Source organism: Podarcis bocagei, assembly GCF_964188305.1.
Source record: "Podarcis bocagei genome assembly, chromosome: 13".
NCBI lineage: Eukaryota > Metazoa > Chordata > Lepidosauria > Squamata > Lacertidae > Podarcis > Podarcis bocagei.
This window is the reverse complement of record NC_138138.1, coordinates 41,838,781-41,857,269: the sequence shown is the minus strand read 5'-3', so window position 1 is coordinate 41,857,269 and position 18,489 is coordinate 41,838,781. Positions and strand designations below refer to the sequence as shown.

The window sequence follows — 18,489 nt, the reverse complement described above, 5'->3', positions numbered from 1 at the left end:
GCGCGCTGGCTCTCCCTGGTGGCCCCCGTGCCTGGCGTTCTATCAGTGCGCCTCCTCTCTCTTTCCCCACCCATCCTCCACGTGCTGCGCTCTAACCCGGAGTTAGAAGCAAATTAGAACACGCCCCCCGTGTGTGGTGTGTTTTTTGTGCTGCTCCTCTTTTTTTAGGGCTTTTTGGCGGCTTTTGGGACGGCGTCGAGGGGTGGCCGCCTCAGCTGCCGCCGTCCCTCAGTCCCTCGCTCTGCTGCCTCCTCCCACCCCGGCAAGGGGGAGGGAAAAAACTTTCACTTTTGTGCGTCCCTCCCGGCGTGACGCTGCGCGCTGACGTCACGGGGCGGGGCTTTAATGGTGGTGTGCCGCGAGATTTTTTTCCGGTAAACAGGTGTGCCGTTGCCCAAAAACGTTTGGGAAACACTGCTCTAGAGAACTGCTGTTATCTTCCCTCTTTTTTTGGTTCTGTCTCCATTAAGGTTGTAAATTTATTAGAAAAAATAATAATCACAAGGGCATTAAACAGCCACTTGATCTGCAGAAACAGGCACTGTCAAACCTTTCTGGCATTGAGGGCAAGCTGGACTACTGGCTTGGTTTGTTTGTTTTTTTGCAAATTAGTCTGCTAATAAAGGGCTAGGAACAGGGCTGATTAAAAAGTTGGCACTTTATTTTAGAATTCTGTTCTCTAGGGCTGAATTATTCAATCACTTCAGTGTTGCTCTTGAAAGATCTCTTACTCCTACATATGAGTACCTGAACTTGGAGCCTCTGCTGTGTGTGTCACCAGCATCCTCTCCCAATTGGGGTGATGACTTTGCCTGTCTCTCCATCCTGCCTGTTATTTTTCTGGTCTGAAAAGATTCAGGGTCCTCTTAAGGTGGCGCTTGGTTAAGGGGAAGTGACTAAGCAGAGACTTGGTGTGGGATCCACTTTGAAATCAGTCTCAAGAGTAATCAAGAGTCTCTTGTTTTCTCCCCTTGAGGCTAAACGAGTACTGAAGTTCTCTTACTTGCTTAGAAGGTGCAGATAAAATAGGAGGCTAGCAAAATCCAAGAAAAGAATGTCTTCCTTAATGTATCGGGGAGGGAGACAGAAGGAAGCAACTCATTCCAAAGTGAATTTAGGATGGGGGCGGGGAAGCTAGGCTCACAACCATCCTGTAAAGTAAGTTAGGCTGATGGGTTCATAGTTCAGTTGCTCTTTAACCTCAGGTAGTCATTCTTCCCCTAATGAAGTTAACTGTAGCTGTGTACATAGCAAACATTCTCAATATATGACTAGATTTGGACCAGAGATCTTAGGATTTCTCCTATATCAGGGGTTCCCAAACTCTGGTCTGTGGATCAATTAGCAGTGGTTCACAACCTTCATTTAGATGGTCCGTGGCATGTCCACAGGAAATATTCATATTGATTTATAATAATGTTTTATTTATGTTTATGATTTTTTGTAAACTGTTGTGATATTGTTGGCATTCATCTGCCTCAAAAGACAATGGAGTGCACCTCTGGGGGTGAAGCCCAACTGTGTGTTAGCAGAACCAAAGTTAGCAGAACCAGGGAATTACGTTACATCAGTATATAAACATATTTATTTTTTATTGGATTTATATACCGCCCTTCCTCATAACATCCCAGGGCGGTTCGCAGAATATAGGATAAAACCAAGTAAACAAGTAAAACGAAACAGCAAAACAATAACACTCCCCTTCCCACAGACACATTTAATAATAATAATAATAATAATAATAATAATAATAATAATAATAATTATAAATTTTATTTATATCCCGCCCTCCCCAGCCGAAGCTGGGCTCAGGGCGGCTAACAGCAATCAAAATAGTGCAACATTCTAAAACATTCATTATAAAATTAATTAAATCAAATTAAGATCAAATTAATGGCAACCATCAAGCAAAATTTTGTGCAGATTGCCAGAGGAGGGGGTCAGGCTGCGCCCTGACAAAAGGCCTGGTGGAACAGCTCTGTCTTGCAGGCCCTGTGGAAGGATGTCAGGTCCTGCAGGGCCCTAGTCTCTTGTGACAGAGCGTTCCACCAGATTGGAGCCGCGGCCGAGGCTGTAGAATATTAATCAGCCAAAGGCCTGGTTAATATAAATATTTTTATAAATAAAAGAGACAGTGTGGCATACAGGTCAGAGTCATAAATAAAGGAAATAAAAGAAACAATAAAATTTTGGGTTCATTTTATTTTCACTGGGTTAGAGGGTGGGGAGTGTTACGGAAAAATCTGGGTGCGGGGCTACTCTGCCACCCAGCTCGTCGGACTAGGTCCGCGGGTCCCTGGGGAAGAAAATGAGCTCAGCCGGACAGGAGCAAACTGCAGAAGATCCAAGTTTATTGCGCAACAGGTTCAAGGCGAGATTGAACCGCGAGAAAGGGGTGACATGAACTTTTGAAATTTCCCTCCATATCCCAGAATACAGTGCAAAATACATCCCAGTTACATCACGAATACATTAAGAAGAGGTTGGGTTACACAGATTAATATATGGAGGAGGGAGGGGGGAATATGCAGAGCTGGAGATAGGGAGGGGGGAATATGCAGAGCTGGAGATATGCGCAGATAAGCACATCCTGAGAAGACAATGGTCCATGTATGCATAGCCTGTCACCTGGCATCGCCGGGAGGAAGGGCTTGGCAGAGCGATTTGACCGGATTAGGGTCTTGACACCTTGCTTGAGGGATTATGGAGGACAGGGGAGATGTCATGGGGTCCTAGAGAAATTGAGCAAATTGGCATGTTGATTTTCTATGAATTTTATAGATTTTAGTCCCTTTTGACATTGACAATTGGAAATAAATGGATATATTGTAGCAAAGAAGAAGGTGAAGAAGACATGCCCCCCCTTCCGTATCAGGAGTTAAAAAACATTTTGACTCCTGCTAATGTTGGGAGAAAATGGCTGCCCGCTGCAGTGAGGTAAGCCGGGACTCAAGGCAGAAAGGAACGCCTTAGGCCCTCCTTTGGCGCCATCTTTCCCTGTGTCAGTCTTCATTTCTTAGTACAGAAAGTATTGATCTGATGTGTAGAGATCTTTCCTATTCTGATTAGTTCAGGATTGTTCTAGAAGGTTTATTTCTATGTGAGAGAAACAGGAAGGTTTCTGATGTTTTGGTTATTTCTGCTGGGAAGCTGTGTACAGCTGGTTTAAATTCATTCTGCTGTTTCTGTCAAGGTTGAGCTGACTATAATAGTGAGGCCAGGAGGAGCCTGGCTCTCACTCTTATTTTCTCTTTCTTTGGTCTCATATTCTGTTCTGTATGCTTAGTGTTAAGGTTAAGTCTTATTATAAGTTTCTAAGTTTTATATCAAGTGCTGCTGTGACAGGTGCGTCGCCACTTTTTCCCCTCACGCCATTGGGCCCACTCTCACTCAGATGAATTGCCCCCACCTCACTGAACAACCCTTTACCCAAAGGTTCCCCCCCCCTTCCTTCTTAAAATTCTAGCCCAGAGTATCCTGTGGAGGATCTTTGTGAGGGGGTAACTAGGAGTCTCAGACAGATTTTCTCTAAATAAACAATAAAAGATTTATTTAAGGCAAGATAGTATATAACACAAATGGATTAAACTTCGGTTACTTCAAGAATACAGTGCGATTTCACTTTAATTCATCCTCGGTTGTTTTTGCATTATAGGTTTGGTTCCTTTATACAGTGATACTTTCTTTCAGTTATCCACCCCCTTTAACACTCCTACTCCTGAGGTACTTTAAGTACAGTGGTACCTCAGGTTAAGTACTTAATTCGTTCCGGAGGTCCATACTTAACCTGAAACTGTTCTTAACCTGAAGCACCACTTTAGCTAATGGGGCCTCCTGCTGCCGCTGGAACATGATTTCTGTTCTCATCCTGAAGCAAAGTTCTTAACCTGAAGCACTATTTCTGGGTTAGTGGAGTCTGTAACCTGAAGTGTATGTAACCCAAGGTACCACTGTAATAGACCAAAGGGCTCTCCACACCCCCTCCCTTCATTGGGTTTGGGAGTTTCTTCTTTTCCTAAGAAGAATTTCTCCCCTCCAGGCTAGATTTGAGTCCCAAGTAGGCTGTTTCTTTCCAGCTCCTACTTCTCCTGACTCAACCTCAACCTCCCAGTAAAATTCAGGTCTGTTCCTCCTATAGGACACCACACTCTGTCCTTCACAATCCACTCAGAGTGGAAGTTGGTTTTCCAGAACCAACACTTGCTCCTATTCACTCTTTATACCCTAACCTGTCTCCCTCAATTCCAACCCTCTTTCTCCCTTAACTCTGTAATAAACGAAAATCTGCCCTTATTCCCTTATGGGGGACACAAGAGCCCTTTTAGATTCCTTTGCAGGTTCTCCATCAGTTGGAGAAAGTAACAGAGGCTAACCAGAGAATATTGAGAAGCAAAGCAGCTGGTAAGCCTGATCTTTATTGAACTGTTGCAACAGGGTGCTCCCCTCACCCACAGGAAAGGAGGAGGGACCCAGAACAGTGGCGCGCAAGGCCTTATAAAGACTTTTGAAATTGCCAATCAAGACCACCCCCAGAAACATCATACATACGTCACAGAATGGGTGTAGCTTAAAATCACCCCCCAGACACATCATACCTACATCACAGAAAGGGCAGGCTACAGCAGAAATCTGAGTGGTTTGTTTACCTCATAATCTGAGTGGGTTGTTTACCTCCTGTCTGGCAAGTTACCTGTTAATGCTTACTTGATTGATACCCTGGGGAGCCTGGCCAGTCTTTTGTAATGATAAATACTTAGTTCCTGAGCCAAGTCACAGCTCACCCTATTCATACACAGACGTACCCTTAAGACAGGATTTGTGAAGGAAAAGACAATGGGGAGGCTTTTCCATTTGACTTTGCAGAGAAAACACCTGGTCAGTTTGGGAGTCAAAATGGCTTCATAGCTGTTCTCCTGTGCCACTTCAGGCATGTGGTTTATATATTTATGTACGTGTTTGCTTGGTACATTTATGAACCTTTATTATATACATAATACTTCTGCTTCATTGACTATGCAAAAGCCTTTGACTGTGTTGACCACAGCAAACTATGGCAAGTTCTTAAAGAAATGGGAGTGCCTGATCACCTCATCTGTCTCCTGAGAAATCTCTATGTGGGACAAGAAGCTACAGTTAGAACTGGATATGGAACAACTGATTGGTTCCAAATTGGGAAAGGAGTACGGCAAGGCTGTATATTGTCTCCCTGCTTATTTAACTTATATGCAGAATTCATCATGCGAAAGGCTGGGCTGGATGAATCCCAAGCCGGAATTAAGATTGCCGGAAGAAATATCAACAACCTCAGATATGCAGATGACACAACCTTGATGGCAGAAAGTGAAGAGGAATTAAAGAACCTTTTAATGAGGGTGAAAGAGGAGAGCGCAAAATACGGTCTGAAACTCAACATCAAAAAAACAAAGATCATGGCCACTGGGCCCATCACCTCCTGGCAAATAGAAGGGGAAGAAATGGAGGCAGTGAGAGATTTTACTTTCTTGGGCTCCATGATCAGTGCAGATGGTGACAGCAGTCACGAAATTAAAAGACGCCTGCTCCTTGGGAGAAAGGCGATGGCAAACCTAGACAACATCTTAAAAAGCAGAGACATCACCTTGCCAACAAAGGTCCGTATAGTAAAAGCCATGGTTTTCCCAATAGTGATGTATGGAAGTGAGAGCTGGACCATAAAGAAGGCTGATCGCCGAAGAATTGATGCTTTTGAATTATGGTGCTGGAGGAGACTCTTGAGAGTCCCATGAACTGCAAGAAGATCAAACCTCTCCATTCTGAAGGAAATCAGCCCTGAGCGCTCACTGGAAGGACAGATCGTGAAGCTGAGGCTCCAATACTTTGGCCACCTCATGAGAAGAGAAGACTCCCTGGAAAAGACCCTGATGTTGGGAAAGATGGAGGGCACAAGGAGAAGGGGACGACAGAGAATGAGATGGTTGGATGGTGTTCTTGAAGCTACCAGCATGAGTTTGATCAAACTGTGGGAGGCAGTGGAGGACAGAAGTGCCTGGCGTGCTCTGGTCCATGGGGTCACAAAGAGCCGGACACGACTAAACGACTAAACAACAACAACAACAACAACATTATATACATAAGACCTTAATTTTTTATTTCAACTCCTAACCCTTTGACCAACTCGCTCCTCAAATCAAAATTTTAAACTCTCCCTCCTGGAACCACGGTCAATCACAGGCTGCCATTCATTAACCATTTGCTGGCAGGGAAAGGAAAGAAAAGAAACACTTGTTGATTCATCCTGTCCAGCAAAACCAACTTTTTCATCACAGCTGCAACTGGATTTTTATGGACTGTGCCAATCCTGAATGTATTGGATGTGTGACCATTATGCTCATTTGCCTTCAGTAGCAGTAAAGCTCTTGCCTCTGGTCTATTTTTTGGGAACTCTGCTGTACGTGTTTAGGTTTCTTCCTGCTCCCCCTTCCATGAGCGACAGTCAGTACCCAGCCCAACATTCTTAAGAACATAGACTATTAACCTAAAAATGGATTAGATGGTTTAATATGTAGTAGATACCCATGATGATAACGTCATTCCGAACCATGAGCGTAGATTCACTAGCAGCTAGGCAGACAGTATGCCAGATCAGGCTGCCGTCTTCCCTGCCCCACTTGCCTGTGAGGAAGAGCCATTGAATGCAATAAGATTTCATTCTATGCAGAGACAGTGAGCATTGGATTGTTCCTTAATCAGCATGCATGAGTGAAAAGAGTTACTTACTAGTTCTAATGTTTGTTTCCCTTTTTCCATTAATCAATAAAATACATTTATTCTACCACAGATCAATGGATTCAGTGATGGTCTCTGGTGGTGAGATAATCCGCAAGGCGAGAAAACAATTAATTGAAATCCTCCAGAAAGACCTAGAACTTGTTCTAGACGAGTTATTCTCCCAGTCCGTTATCACGGAGGAAGAATATGAGGCCTTAGACAAAACCGAGGAGGATTCCAAGAAGAAAATTCGGAAACTGCTGATAATGATACAGAAAATGGGAGAAATAGCCTGTGGCAAGTTCCTGGAATGTTTAGAAATTGCACTTCCAGGTTCAAATCAGGTTCTTCAAAATTCAATACATGGTGAGTCTGAATAAAACTTTTTTTAAAAAATGTTTTATTACATTTATTATATAAATATTACGTACATTCCAAAAAAAAGAATAGTTACACAAATGCTACGAGTTCCTGAATGCCAAAATGCTACTAATAATAGGATGAAAAATACAAAAATTAAGAAAATGATACATATTGAAAAGAAAAAAAGAGAGAGAATTTTTTTTTAAGTCAAAAGGAAAATAGAAAAGGTTGACTTCCTTTGACCCACTATACAGTTTATATGATCTCATATATTTAGTTGTCTGTAATCATTTTGCATTAATGGAGATACTGTTTATTTACCTGTGGAATCTTTAGTCTAGATTAAGCCAGTTATAATTTTGGGAATCGACTTTCTTCATGTAATTTGCAAAGACATCCCATTCTCTCCTGATTTTATCACTTGGTTGGTTTCTTACCATTTCTGTTAATTTTGCCAGTTCGAGGTATCCTCTTAATTTTAATAACCATTCTTCTTTTTGAACAAAGCATTTTTCATCAGTTTCCTTTTCTGAGATCCTTAGGGAAGAGAGATGCCTTGCTGTGTGTTTTCCCAAATATGATCTATGAGATGGTGGAGCAGCACCTCTTAAGTACCGTATATACTCGAGTATAAACCGACCCGCATATAAGCCGAGGCACCTAATTTTAGCACAAAAAACTGGGGGAAATGTATTGACTCGAGTATAAGCCAGTTCACCACACCACAAACCTGGTGGTGGTGGCAGCGGCGGAGGAATAACAAGCAGCCCAACAGGGCTACTTTCGGGCTGCTCGTTCCTCCGCCGCCACCAGCGGCAAAGGCGGAGAAGGAGGAAGGAGCAGCCCGAAAGGACCCCACTCAAGTATAAGCCGAGGGGGGCTTTTTCAGCATAAAAAATGTGCTGAAAAAATCAGCTTATACTAGCGTATATACGGTAATTCCTTTTTGCAATTCTTCAGTGGTTCAGTGAGCAAAGCACAAAGTATTCTCTCAACTTACCGGGAACTGTTATGTTCTGTAAAATCAGTGCTCATTGGTCTGTGTTTTGTTTTGGAGCAGGGTTACCCCTTTATTTCTTAAAAAAAAACTACTTTGTTTCTCCCCAGGCAGAATAATTTCTCTGTCTTGTAACCCTGTTTGGGCTACCTAGCCTTTGCATTCACTAGTTGAGTTTGCTGTTAGACAAGAGAGATCATTCAGCAGGTGGAATCCCATGGATATTAGTAATCAGTAATGTCTTCATTTTACATTTTTGTTTTAACCACATGTCCCAAAGGCAGATGAACTGGGGGGGGGGACTTTCTCGCCACCCCAGCTCCAGCAGGGAAATTAGGAAACAGCCGTGGCTAGTGTATTCTTTAAAAGAGGTGGTAAGAAGAGACTTGGATTTTCTGTTTTACCTTATCAGGTCTCATATTGTCACAGACAGCTTATGCATTCAGACGGCCATTGCAGTTCTACATCCTCATTCCCAGTTAATGGCATACCAACGAGTGGCTTGTTGTGGTTTGCTTTAGAATATTTGTCAGCATGGCTTTTTGGACCAGGAATCATAGAACTGTGCTGTTGGAAGGGAACTAATATAGCTTATATTTTTCTCCCTAGAGCGTTTGCCTCCAGAGGAGAAGAGCCCAAGAGTATTGGGAGAGAGAGAAGAAGCAGTTCCCAAAGGTATCTCCTTTCGTGATCGGGGGTGGTGGTGGTGGAAACATTTGGTTGTTACTGGTTTCTTCAAAATAGGTCCTGCTGATCCCCTGGTCTAATTCTTCTTTCTTGCTTAGCCTTTCCATTAGCAAGCCGGGCAGGATGGGGCAGCCTGGGCTCTGCTGAAGGGAGGAAGATTCCTCCTACCTCTGATGAAGTTTGGATAACCGTCTCCAGACCATTCATTTAAAGTGTATGGCTCCCCCCAAAGTATCCTGGGAACTATAGTTTATTAAGGGTGATGGGAGGGGGTAAAATACAAATCCCAGGGTTCTCTGGGGGAAGCCATGGCTGCTAAAGCAGTATGGATAGGCTTTAAATGTATGCTATGGATGTGACTTTCAAATCTCCTTTCCCATCCAGACTTGTAGCAGAGTAGGAAGCTAGTTGATTGGATTCGTGAGAAGCACTTTAGTTAAGCAATCTTCCTGGTAAATCCCCTTTTGTTCCCTCTTAAAAACAACAATAACACAACAGTCTTCTTTGAAAGTACAGTGGACGCTTGGGTTGTGAACGTGATCCATGCGGGATGCACATCCGCAACCCGCAGTGTTCGCAACCTGCAGCGGCGCGTCTGCGCATGCACGGGTTGCGATTCGGCGCGTCTGCGCATGCGCGACCACCAAAACCCAGAAGTAACCCATTCTGGTACTTCCAAGTTTTGGCGGGTGCATAAGCGCACAACCTTGAAGCGTCTGTAACCCAAGGTATGACACTAATGATAAGGCTTACTCATTGTACAATAGCAAATGTTCAGAATGTTTACCTGATTTTGCTATTTCAACTTGTTTGTTTCTAGGTTGCTCAGTCAGTGAAGAGGAAGGTGAAATTCAGAAACACCAACAAGAAGAGAAGATGGATCTTGGAATAGGTAATCCCACCTAATCAATGGTGTAATGAAAGTGAGGGTTGCAGTTCAGGGATATTTTTTTCCAGAGCAGGAGCAATGATATGATCTGCTGGAGAAGTACATGGGTAGCTGAGGAGCTCCTGAAGTACAGAATTTACTAGTGTACCTTTGCTCCTCCTCGCTGCTGCTGTGTGGTCTCAGGTGCTGTTATGAATATTGGTCAAGCCTCCAGCAAGGTCTATCCTATTGTTGGTCCCTTAATAGGAACATGGCTTTTAAGTGGTGATTTTTATCCCAGAATGTAGCTTTTGTTGTTAAACCACTTTGAGATGTTTCACAGGAAATATATAAATAGGTTGCCACATTGGGGAAGGCAGGTTTAGATAGTTGTCCTAACGTGAATTTCTGTCTCTAGGTTGTCCAAGTCAAGAGAAAGAAGATGATGTTCAGGAAGAATCAGAGGAAGAGAATCAACATTCCACCACAGGTAATCCCTCCTAATCATCATCGCAGTGGAAAGTGAATGCAGGGTGTGTTGGAGAGTGAGTTTTGGAAGAGAGATCTTACGCTCTCATAGCAGAATTAAGTAGAAAGGTGATTGCTCCAACCACATTAAAACTGCATTATATTTACTTCTACCCTCAACCACCTTTAAACAAACATTCTCCCGCAAAAAATAGGCTAAAATAAATCACATACATTTAGCCATCCAGTGGGTGCCCAGGGAAGCAGAGGTGGCCAAGTCAGGCAGGCAGGGGCGGCCGCTGACTATACACCTCCAGCCTCGTGGGCGGGGAGAGGCCCGGGTTGCCCAGGTGGCACGCTTGCAGGTGGGCGAGGAGGCAGCGAGGGGGAGATGGGGCACACGGGAAGGCAGAGTCCTTAGTTTGGGGATGCCTGTCCTGTATGATGACCTGTCAGAAGAGAGATAGGGAAAATGTGTTCTTGTAAATTCTTCTCAATCTTTCAATACCATCTACCATAGTATCTTTCCAGAGTGGCTGTCCAAGCTAGGAGTGGGTTGCACTGCTTTGTGGTGATGTTAGGGGGTGCTCTTCAGCTCCATGGAACCATCAATGTGGAGTTCCTCGGGGTTCAATTTTATCTCCTTTGCTGTTTAACATCTGCATGAAACCACCGAGTAGGACCATCCTGGAACAGTTCAGGACCATAATACCTCTCCCCATACAAAGCGACCAAGATCCTGCAATCATCCTCTTGTGCCTCCTCCATGAGAGATCTGGAGGGAGGCAACACGAGAACGGGCCTTTTCTGCTATGGCTCCCCGCTTGTGGAATTCTCTTCCTAGGGAGGCTTGCCTGGTGCCTTTGTTACATATCTTTAGGCTCCGGGCAAAAACATTTTTCTTCTCTCAGGCCTTTCACTGATTAAACAATCTATTGCCTTTTAAATAGGGGTGAGAGGGCAACTTTTTGTTTGTTATTATGGTATGTTGTTATGAATTTTAATATATTACTAAATACATTTCTCATTTTCTACAGAGAGAAGAAAAGCAGTTATGGATATTCTGTGCAAATTAAAGCTAGAAAAGCATAAAAGCAAAGCACTCTCCCTCCAAGAAGTCCTGAAAATCAGATCGGGGAGCTTGAAGGAGTTCACACCTCAAACCCGGGAAGATTTGCCTTGGCATTTTCTGAGGAAGATATTGGCTCTGAATGTGACAGCCAGGAGCACCAGCTTCGAAGAAGTTGTTTCTGAAGATCAAGTATTTAGAAGAAATGAGGGGATTGATAAGGACATTTTCTTTACTCTTGAAATGGGTGAGAGTCATTCTGTCAACCCCCTTGATGTCCTTTGTGCTGTTCTGCTTTGCTCTGACAGTTTCCTCCAACAGGAGATCTTCTTCAAAATGTCCATGTGTCAGTTTGCTCTGCCTTTGCTCCTCCCTCCCTTGGAGACTCCCAAATGCACCCTCATGCTCTGGGCCATGAGGGACATCGTGAAAATATGGAGGCCCCATTCCTTGGCTGAAAGCAGAGGCTTCAGGGAGGAGAGCCTGGTGTTGACATCCATGCCAACCATTTCCTTTGTGAGGATGGGGAGCTTGAGCTTCTCCAAGTCCAAACTGCTCAGTGAGTTCCTCAGCCCTGCCCAACAGCACCATGATTTCTTCTTCCACCGAGATATGGAGTGCGGAGACATCCCACGAGAAATTGCTGGTGGGCTTGTGGAGATTGCCTGGTATTTCCCAGGTGGGCAGAAAAGCTCAGATCTCTTTCCAGAGCCAATTGCAGTTGCAAATCTTCGTGGAGACATTGAATCACACTGGGTGCAGTTTAGCTTTTTAACACAGGTCTCCTCTGCCGTGTTCATATTTGCTGAAGCCATTGATGAAAGACAACATGACCTCTTGTCCTCGCTGAAGGGAACATCAACTCAGTTCTATTTCATCCTGGAACGTGACAGCAACAAATGCCACGAAGCTTTGGGTGTTTTAGATAAATTGGCTCCAATATTTAACCTCTGTAATTCAAACATACTAGTGCAATCTGCAAAGAGAAATAAGGCAGAGTTTGTGAGAAAGTTACGGTCAACTGTGAGAGGAATACTTAATTCTCAACCGACGTGTATGAGTGTACAAGGGATGTGTGCTGTGACATGTGAACTTTCGATTCAGGCAGATGTGGATGGCCAAGAATGTCAGAATGCCCTCCAATGTGCTGAAGGAATCACCGCAGACATAAAAGATGTAGCAAGGTACAAGCAAGAAATGCTGAGACTCCAGGGCGATCTCTGGAAAAACCTGGCCAAAGTGGAGAAAGAACTGTGCAGAATGAAAAGACAGGGGGACAAACCTTCAGAAAAATACAGGTCTGAACTGAAGGGCAAATGGCTGGAACTGCGTAAGCAGCAGAGTCAATGTGAACTCACCACTGGCTTGATGAAATTTGTTGATGCCATCAGTCATTTGAAGTCTGCAGAGAAGCACTACTTCCTGAAATGGATGAAGTTCAACCTGGATCATATTGCTAGAGAGAACCTTTCCAAGTTGCGGGCTGAGTATAAAGAGAAATGCAAAACTTCAGGAGATGATGTCCAGAAGACTGCAGAAATTGACCGACTGATATCTTCCTCTTCCTTGGGAGTTGAGCACTTCATGCGTGAGCTGGGGCAGTTTTATGAGGCCGAATACTCCATGGTTATTGAGGGCAAAATAGCAAAACACAGAAGGCAGTTTGTTCATTTCCCAAGCATTGCAGCTGACCTAATGCTAGAAGGGTTTCCTCTTGAACTGATGGATGGAGATGCATCCAACATCCCCCTGCAGTGGATAACTGATGTTCTGACCGAGCTTCATAAGAAACTAAGAGGACGATCCAAAATTAAGGTGATAACCGTTCTGGGGGTGCAGAGCACTGGGAAATCGACCCTTCTGAACACCATGTTTGGCCTGCAGTTTGCTGTCAGCAGTGGGCGGTGCACACGAGGTGCCTTCATGACACTTCTTAACATCTCAGAGAATTTGGCTCAGGATCTTGGCTGTGACTTCGTCCTGGTGATAGACACAGAGGGCTTGAAAGCCCCTGAACTGGCCAAACTGGAAGACAGCTATCAGCATGACAACGAGTTGGCCACTCTAGTCATTGGGCTGAGCGACATCACCATCGTAAACATGGCCATGGAAAATGCTACCGAAATGAAGGACATCCTGCAAATTGTGACCCATGCCTTCCTCAGAATGGAAGAGATTGGGCAAAGTCCCAGCTGCCAGTTTGTTCATCAAAACGTCAGTGATGTTTCTGCATATGACCAAAACATGAGGGACAGGAAGCACCTTTTGGAACAGCTGAATGAAATGACCCAGGCTGCAGCAAAAATGGAAAATATTGGGAGGGATATCAAGTTCTCAGACATCATGGAATATAACCCAGAAACAAATAATTGGTACATCCCTGGTCTTTGGCATGGAGTCCCACCAATGGCCCCAGTCAACAGGGGGTATAGCGAAAAGGTCTTTGATTTAAAGAAGTGCCTTTTCAAATTCATAAGAGACCATGCACGTGACAGGCCTTCCAAGAATATTCTTGACTTCATTGAATGGGTGAAGAGCCTGTGGAATGCTGTAAAACATGAGAACTTCATCTTTAGCTTCCAAAATAGTCTCATAGCTGAAGCATACAACAACCTCTCCATTAAATATTCTGAATGGGACAGGGATTTCCGCAGAGAGATGCACCTCTGGGTATCTGAGCAGGAAACTCTGATTCAGAATGTGTCACCTGATAAAATTGCTTTCAATAATTTGAAATGTGAACTTCAAAAGAAACTATCATGTGGAGAAGAGCAGATTTTGGAGAGTTTGAATAAATACTTCGGGAGCAAAGCAGCAAATCTGCATCTGGTAGAAAAGTACAAGGAAGATTTTGTCAGGAGTGCCAACAGCCTCAAGCGTGAACTTGAAAATTATTCTTCTAACAAACTGCGAGATGCCATTCAGATTAGAAAAGGTCTATACAAAATTGATGCTCTTCAAGCAGAATACAAGAAAGCAATTGAAGGAAAGGTTGACAGGCTGCTTGAAAAATGCAGAGGCAAAAAGCAGAAATTAAAAGAAAAAGAATTAGAAAGAGAGTTTAAAAAAATGTGGAGAGAAACACTGTTGGAAATACCACCCATTTCCTTAGAGAAACGTGACATATATGCAGAAGTTGAGTCATATCTGAGAAAGAATTCATACTCTCATTTGAAACTCTACACACAAAAATTAGCAGGAAAAAGAGGATTGTTAAGTTACAGAATACACACTTTTGAAATTAAAAAGGACCATGTACAATCATCACTTTGGAAACGTTTATTTCATTTTAATTCTCAAATAGAGTATATGCATATAATAAAAGATTTTGCTAACTCTTTGTTGTGTAAATGCACATCATATATTGATGAAAAGCTCAATTCTAAAGGAGATTATGATGAAACCTACTGCATTGACCTTTTGTGTATGATCAGTGAGACGCTTCAACAACCTGATGTTCAAAATCTTCATACAACCCCTGGCTTTGAAGTGGACCTTAAGCTCCACATCCTGGGAGAAGCAGCTCATGCATTTCAAAGGAGACATGAAGAATTTGTTAAGGAAAATGATCCTCACATGCGCCTGGAAAAACTGAAACCCCACTATTTTGCAATTTTCAGAGATCTTTATCAGGAAAAAGATGCCCATCACATCCAAGCTAAAGATTTCTGTGAAATGTGTCTCCATCCTGCTATAGTGAATTATGTCAACAATAGACTTGGGGTGGAAATAGTGGACAACTTTCACAACAGTGAGCAGTCTATTGACTTTGGCTCTCGGAGTTTTTTCCAGTTTTCTATCCTGAAGGATCTGTTAAATGAATGGGATTTTGACCAATATGTTGAATACATCACAACCTATGAAAAGTTTGTCAAGAGTTGGATACTGAAAAAAATGGTGGATTACTATACAGAAAATGAGGATCTGAAGAATCTGGAGGAAAACATTTTCTCTGCAATACTAGACAGAATTAGAAAAACATTGAACAAGCTGAGGCATCAAGGTGCTGAGACAATCTCAGAATTTGTGGAGGATTTTTCCCAAGAAATGCAGAAGGAGTTAGTCATTCCTAAGGATAGCTTAGTGGGGACACACATGAAACAGGCATTTGATCCTGGCCACTTTTTTGCTTTTGTTGAAAGCTTCCTTCCTAATTTGCAAGAACAAATATTAAGCAGATTTAGAGACTTGGATATCGAATCCAAACTCTCAGAACTGCCTGTGAAGCCCCAAGACGAAATCTTCAAGCAAATGTTTGGCTGTGGGAAGCAGTGTCCCTTCTGCTACACCCCCTGTGAAGCTGGAGGGAGCGCTCATCAGGAGCATTTTGCAACAATCCATCGACCTCAAGGATTTGGAAGATTCAGATATATAGATTCAGAAAAGCTGATATGTTCTCTGTGCTCCACCAGTGTGTCCACCAATCAAGTGTTCCGAAATCAGGACACAAATTATGAATGGCATCCATACAAAGAGTACCGTACGTATTATCCAGACTGGCGTATCCAACCTGATCCCAGTATCAAAGCTTCTGATTACTGGAAGTACATTTTCAAAATGTTCAATGATGACTTTGCCAGACAGTACAATGCTAAACCAGCTGATCTGCCAGAGGACTGGGGAAATATAACCAAAGAACAAGCACTGAAGGCCTTAGAAGATAGATACAAATTGTAACCAACACCACCATCAGAATGCTTTTCTTAAAGACCTGGAAACAAAAGTGGTTTCAAACAAGTTTTTGCATTCACAGATTGCATCTAATTTTATTAAATGTATGCCATTTTTGTATGAAAATCTCAGACGTTATGTACAGCCGCCAAACATAATGTGACTCTGTGCATAATATGACAAGGTTGCATGTTGAAATTAGCAAAACAATGATGTGTTTTCATTTTTCAGATTATGGTAAAAGTGTAAACGCCTTGCGCTAAAGTAGTCCTAGTCAGTAGCCATACACATTCCTAGTTGTCTATAACCGCTTAATTATATGATATATACCTTTTGGGGCAGTGAGAGACTTTTTTACTCTATAGCATTCAGGTATGTGATTGTACCCATGATTATTTGCTGCCCCCATATTTTGTAATTCACAGCCTAAAGCAGCACATATATTCTTTGTCTTTCTTTTCCAAGTGTAATAAACCAATCTTTCACTCTTTCCTGGTGTGACAAATTCTTTATTGGGTATAAGGGTTGAAGGTATTAATGCATTTTAATGAGTGCACACCCTGACTCTGTGCCAAAAGTTATATTCCTATTTTAGGTCCATGCTGGACAAACATGTGGGTTCAGACATGCACATTGTAACACACATCTGTGGGCAACTTTTAGGGCAACCTTTTTGCTGAAATGGTGCACAGCAGTTGTTTAGACCTGGGGTTTGCAAACTGTGGCTGGTGAGCTTCATCCAGGAAGACCACTCGCAATCTGAATTCTATGGAATTCCAATGGGTAATACAATAAAGTACAATATAATAAAAGAAGCAATAAAACTAAAATATTAGCTATTTATATACTGATGTTTCCTCCAAGAAGTTCAAGGTGACATACATGGGTTTCCCCCCTTCCCATTTTATCCTCGTGACAACCCTGTGAGGTAGGTTAGGTGGAGGGACAGTGACTGGCCCGGGGGCACCCAGTGAGCCTCGTGACTGAGTAGGGAGTCGAGTCCTGGTCTCCTATGCGCCATTCCAATGCTCTAACCTTTACACCACAATGGTTCTCGGCACATGCGGCATCTAAGGAAAAGGGAAAGGACCCCTGTACAGTTAAGTCCAGTCAAAGGCGACCATGAGGTGTGGTGCTCATCTTGCTTTCAGGCCGAGGGAACTGGTGTTTATCCTCAAACAGCTTCCCGGGTCATGTGGCCAGCATGACAAAACCACTTCTGGCACAACGGGACACCGTGGCGGAAGCCAGAGCGCACAGAAACGCTGTTTACAGCATCTAGCACATCACAACTGCTGCAACAGGCATCAAGTGATTCACCAAGAACATCAGAAAATTTTAAATGGTCTGTGAGGGGGGAAAGTTTGAGAACCAGGGATTTAAAGCATACAATTTCTGACCTGCTCTCAGGAACAGGTGATATCCCCACACCATTCTGAGCACTGCCACACCCTCAAAGCAGCTGGAGAGCATGATTTTGCACAAGGTGCAAGATTCTCAATCTGCAGAGAACTGATAAATTTGCAAAAGATCACAAAGGGTTTGTCTCAAGCTCTTAAGCCATCTAGTTCTCTGACTTACCGATGACATCTGTGCTTGTTGTAGCCACAGCATCGGCATCCCTCATGGTACAAGGTTGCCTTTCTGTCTGATCGCCCTCCACTGGTTCAGGTAACATTGCAAGCGCCGTTGCTTATCCCCCGACACAAACACCGGGAGATACAGTCTCCCAAGTACATACTGTAGGTTCCAGACCAGCCTTTGTCCACTTGGTGCCTTCCAGATGTGTTGGACCACAACTCCCATCAGCCACAACCAAAATCAAACTAAGTAAGTAAAGCCCTCAGGATTCTTCGGAGGATGTTGTGTGTTTTAAGTGGCAATGTAAGAAATGTTTCCTGTTTTACCATTTAAAAAATTCCCCTGCCAGTGGCCATAGAAACCAACTGGCAATGACAGTCCTGCAGCTCAGCCCAGCGTCCAGCAACTGGGTGGGCAATGAAAAGAAAGCAGACCCTGCAAGTGTCCCAGTTTTCCAGGGACAGCCCTAAATTAACAGACGCCCATCCCAGTTTCTGATTTGATCTGGGAATGTCCCGCTTTTCCCTAAAGGTAAAGGGTCCCCTGACCATTAGGTCCAGTCATGCCTGACTCTGGTTGCAGCGCTCATCTCGCTTTATTGGCCAAGGGAGCCGGCGTACAGCTTCCGGGTCATGTGGCCAGCATGACTAAGCCGCTTCTGGCAAACCAGAGCAGCGCACGGAAACGCCGTTTACCTTCCCACCTTCTGCTTGCTCTTTGATGTGCTTTTGAACTGCTAGGTGGGAAGGAGCAGGGACCGAGCAACGGGAGCTCACCACATCACGGGTATTCGAACCACCGACCTTCCGATCGGCAAGCCCTAGGCTCTGTGGTTTAACCCACAGCACCACCTGTGTCCCTTCGCTTTTCCTCAGGATGTCTGTATTTCCATCGGAGAAATGTCGAAGGGTATGGGAAACTACGACAACCCTGCGATGTAGTCCGTGGGTTATATGATGGGGTTAGGCGCTGGGAGCTAAGCCTGCTTTGGATTTCCAGGCTGGGACTGGCATTTTCACAGAGATGCACCTTTGGGTG

The 18,489-nt window shown here is 43.7% G+C and overlaps 2 protein-coding genes across 3 annotated transcripts in view; both read left to right on the top strand.

Annotated features, from left to right (window-relative positions):
- The window catches only part of LOC308570830 (interferon-induced very large GTPase 1-like), a 110,504-nt gene that overhangs the window by 6,732 nt on the left and 85,283 nt on the right, over positions 1-18,489 (top strand). The window contains exons 5-9 of one of the 2 annotated variants that reach the window (XM_081165800.1): positions 6,818-7,113; positions 8,717-8,782; positions 9,615-9,686; positions 10,081-10,152; positions 11,168-16,360. In XM_081165800.1, coding sequence (XP_081021926.1) covers positions 6,818-7,113; positions 8,717-8,782; positions 9,615-9,686; positions 10,081-10,152; positions 11,168-15,876 — 5,215 coding nt within the window. In that variant the 3' untranslated portion in view covers positions 15,877-16,360. Of the gene's footprint in view, positions 1-6,817; positions 7,114-8,716; positions 8,783-9,614; positions 9,687-10,080; positions 10,153-11,167; positions 16,361-18,489 lie in introns of those variants that run through there. The other variant, XM_081165799.1, reaches the window with a different exon arrangement.
- BCKDK (branched chain keto acid dehydrogenase kinase) overlaps positions 1-18,489 on the top strand; it is a 68,649-nt gene that overhangs the window by 35,344 nt on the left and 14,816 nt on the right. The gene's annotated exons all lie outside the window — the stretch shown is intronic.